Raw genomic sequence first — 4021 nt, forward strand, 5'->3', positions numbered from 1 at the left:
CTGCATTTACTAGTGCTGCGACTATTAGGTAAAGTGTTCCGCTAGCAATGGTAATTACGGTTAAAAATCAATGACTGACATAGTTTAATACATATTCCTGAATTTACATAGATGAATTTCCATGGCCAGGTAGCATCAGGATTTTAGTATAATATGGCGGAAATTCCCTTTGGCTTCTTTACTTCTCTATAAGCTGTGTGTTCCAAATGTTATTACGTTTGTGTTCGTACATATATGAAATAATGCATTTCAGTTGAGAAGGGTGATATTAAAACACTGCATGTCAAATTCGATTCGTCTTATTTACATGGGAAACAACACAACAATATACAGATTTTTTTTTACGTAAAACACAGGTACATTTAACTTACAATTAAAGTTCAATTGTGTATTATGCATAACTGCCTAATGCTTTCCATCATTGCAAAGACGACCTTTATCTACAATCATAGGCAAACATTCATTCTCCTGCAAGACTCCATTTCTGACTAAATTGTTATATACTTCATGACTAGAAACTTGAATATTAGATTTACACTGAATCATGCCACTGTGAAAGAATGCTTTATCATATGGTATATATTTAACCAAATATGCATTTCCTTCTTCTCGAGAACAGAAGTCAGAAACGGAGCGAGAAATCAAAACTTACTAAGCAAGCTTTTGACTTCGGAGGGGAAAATATACGGCGATTCGAGACAGACTGTTGTGACTATGGCTGGATTCCCACAACCGGTCATTTGGACCCAGTCGACGCAGCGCCCCTCGTGGCTGTGCGGCGACCTGTGGTTGATTCTCCGTCTTAAATGCGTTCCCGGATGTTTATTTTCCTTAATACTGATTGACGTTGAGGTTACACGAACGACCAAGTCAATTCTACACTCGAGACCAAAGGCAGATTCTTATTTTGATATTCATAAACGGGTCATTTTCATACCAACTTGACATTTATATTTCTGACATTACTACAAACAGCGCTGCAAAAAGCATTTTACTCCAAACCTCGAAAAAATAATCAGAGTCCAAGAAAAAAGAAGAACCCTCATGAAATTACTCGAGAAAAAGATTCTCTGACATGGTAACTGCTGTGTCCACCTGGCCTCGCAATGAGTGACTCGGTCGCGAAATAAAGAGAAGGATAGACATGAAGAGAGTTAATGCTATATACACACATGGATGATGATACGCGCGCAGGGAGACCGCATTCTGTCGAGCGTCTTTTGTTTTTGTTTTGACGTGGCGGAGGTGTCCGTTGGAGGGAGGGTAGATATCTTACTATATCATGGTTAGATGTTTTTTTCATATGAAGGCATTGACATAGTCATGTCCGTGTTCGCACTTATTAAAGGGCATAAAACGATTTTAGGATTTCCAAATGAAAAATTGCAATATGTATATATATATATATATATATATATATATATATATATATATATATATATATATATATATATATATATATATATGTATATGCACCTAAAAATGAAACAGGATTTTTATACGTAAACCTCCAACTGACGCTGAAATGGAGCAATATTCACTACGCTCATATTAAAATAAACGACCAATTTAACACTCCACATCTTCCTCTCTGTTTCACTTTTTCTTTTCATGGTTATTATTTCATAAAAAACAACAACAACAAAAAACGAATACAGTCTCCCTGACGCATTCCAAAAGGGACAATAAAAAAATAATAATAATTTGGAAGCCTGTGAGAGCTGGTGACTGCAAAGACACTGATTGTCCAAGAAGACGTGAAGCTGTGAACTCAAGATGAACGACAGAACCCACACGGAAACGCTTTCGCAAAATTCCGCGATCCTTTTGTTGAACATGGTAGGCCTATCTTATTCAGGTTTTGGGACCTTTTCTTTTTTTTCATATCTTATTTTCCCGTTTTCTGTGAATTTTGAGAACCTTCCATGCTCACGTGGGGATCTAAGAGTTTTTGTATCTGATTTTCAATATCCACTTTCCAATCACTATTATTCATTTGTTTGTTTTTTAATATATATTTTTTAACCTTAACGTGGCTGTGTGGGTTCCACGGTTTAAGTCGAAGTCTATGTAAAGAGATATAATTCATATATTAAAGATTCTATACAGCTACGCTACACTTTGGCATCTAAGGACTTTATGATAATGATAATAATGATGAAACAATATATAAAATCTTATCTACTTCTCGAAGTGAGCTATACATTTAACATTGATTTGACTAGCGAGATTTCCTTAGAAGGAGAGCGCCACATTCGGCAGTGTCATAAAAAAAAACAAAACAAAGGAATAAACAGAAGCGCAATTTATCACAAATAAGGTAAATCACATCGACCGTGTGAGAGAATGACTTTTAAAGACGAGCTTTGGCTCATTTACTCATAGTAGTTTTCCTTTTCTTTTTTGGCAACGATATATTCATTATACACCGAGAGGGTGTCGAGGAGAGGAAGGGCGGCCGGCCTTCGCGACGCGCCCCGGCCGGCCCGCTCTGCGCCCGGCGTCCATCAACCCTCTTTCGTGCGGCCGTCGTCCCGCCCCACGTCGGACCGGATCTCGTGCTGGCCGTCGCCGCACCGGTTCACGGCGCGGTTCTGCTCGGGCGAACCGGGGCGCAGCAGCTCCTTGCGGGCGTCCTCGAGGCGCGGCTCCTCGCCCCCGTCGCCGCCGCCCTCCACCTTGTGGCCGTCGATCGTGCGGTAGATCTGTGTGAGGTGCTTGAAGATGTACTGCGGGCCCAGGCCCTCCCTGGCGCTGCTGGCGCTGCCGCTGCTGCTCCTGCTGCAGCTGCGCCTCTCGCCGGCCTCCTCGTCGCTCGTGTCGGCCGGGTCGTTGTGCGGGCGCGCCGGTGGGTGGAAGGCCGACACGCGGTCCTCGCCGGCCTGCAGGACGCCCACGGACGTCGGTGCGGTCGCCGGCGGGGGGTCGTCGCGCGGGGGCCGGACGTCGGACAGCGGCGGGGAGCTGCGCCCTTTGCTGGAGGAGAGCGACGAGTGCGACGAGGACACCGGCGGGTGCAGGCCGAGTCCTCCGCCCCCTCCTGCAGCCCCTAGGGAGGCGTCCTTGTTGTGCAGCGCCTGCGTCGCCGCCATGGTGCGCAGTTGGCCTGCGAGCCTCAGGTCCAGCAGCAGGCGGTATGGGTCCAGGGGCGTGGGTGGCACGTGGGCCGCCAGGGGCACCTGCGGGCGCAGGAGGGACGCCCTGGCGGACCACGGATTCAGGACATCATGCGGCGGCGGCACGGACGAGTGCAGGAAGGGCGCCTGCATGAGGAAGGGCGCGGGCAGGCCCTCGGGAGGGTGCTGGTCGGCCTCGCGCCCCTCGCTCTCCAGCCGCGGCCTCTTGGCGCCGCCCTCGCTGTCCTCGCTGGAGCTCAGCGCCGACACGTCCGAGAAGAGCGAGCGCTTGAGCCCCTTGTCGTGGTGCAGCGAGGGCGGCGGCGCGGGCGTGCGGTGTGTGGCGGCGGCGAGGTCGAGGGGCGGCGGCATGACGGTGGGCGGCAGCGAGGGCGGCGGCGGGGGGGCGCTCTTGGCGAGCAGGGCGGCGCGGATGTGCTGCTGCAGCGTCTGGTCGGGGGGCAGGCCCGGGGTGCCCGCCCGCGGCGCCATCCTGCGCAGGAGGTCGCTGAAGAAGTTCCCCGGGAAGGGCGCCGACATGTTGAACAGGTACGGGGGCGTCGCCGACACGAGCTGAGACACGAACTGGAACGTGTTGAAGTTGTGGAGGTGGCGGGGAGGGGGGGCGTGGCCGGGGCTGACCTCGCTCGACCCCCGCACGCCCGTCAGGTTGGCCTCGGGCGTCGCCATCTGGGGACAAAGGGCGCAGTTAGAGACTTTGCACGAGAAAACGCATACATATTTACTGTTTATATTGCTTTTATATGCATATACATATATATATATATATATATATATATATATATATATATATATATATATATATATATATATTCATACACACACACATGCTCATAAACGGATATACGGATATATCCTCTTTCGACTATCATTTATGACTAAGG

At 48.4% G+C, this 4021-nt stretch overlaps 1 protein-coding gene across 1 annotated transcript; it reads right to left on the reverse strand.

The window, feature by feature from the left end:
* Positions 1-283: 283 nt before the first annotated feature.
* LOC138861355 (uncharacterized) lies at positions 284-3808 on the reverse strand (the record flags this gene model as incomplete). The annotated part of the gene is given in 1 exon segment (XM_070120376.1): positions 284-3808. A coding segment is annotated over 1 exon segment (1299 nt). The 3' UTR covers positions 284-2507.
* Positions 3809-4021: the final 213 nt, after the last annotated feature.

This window comes from Penaeus vannamei, unplaced genomic scaffold (genome assembly GCF_042767895.1).
Source record: "Penaeus vannamei isolate JL-2024 unplaced genomic scaffold, ASM4276789v1 unanchor4902, whole genome shotgun sequence".
In the NCBI taxonomy this organism is placed as follows: Eukaryota; Metazoa; Arthropoda; class Malacostraca; order Decapoda; family Penaeidae; genus Penaeus; species Penaeus vannamei.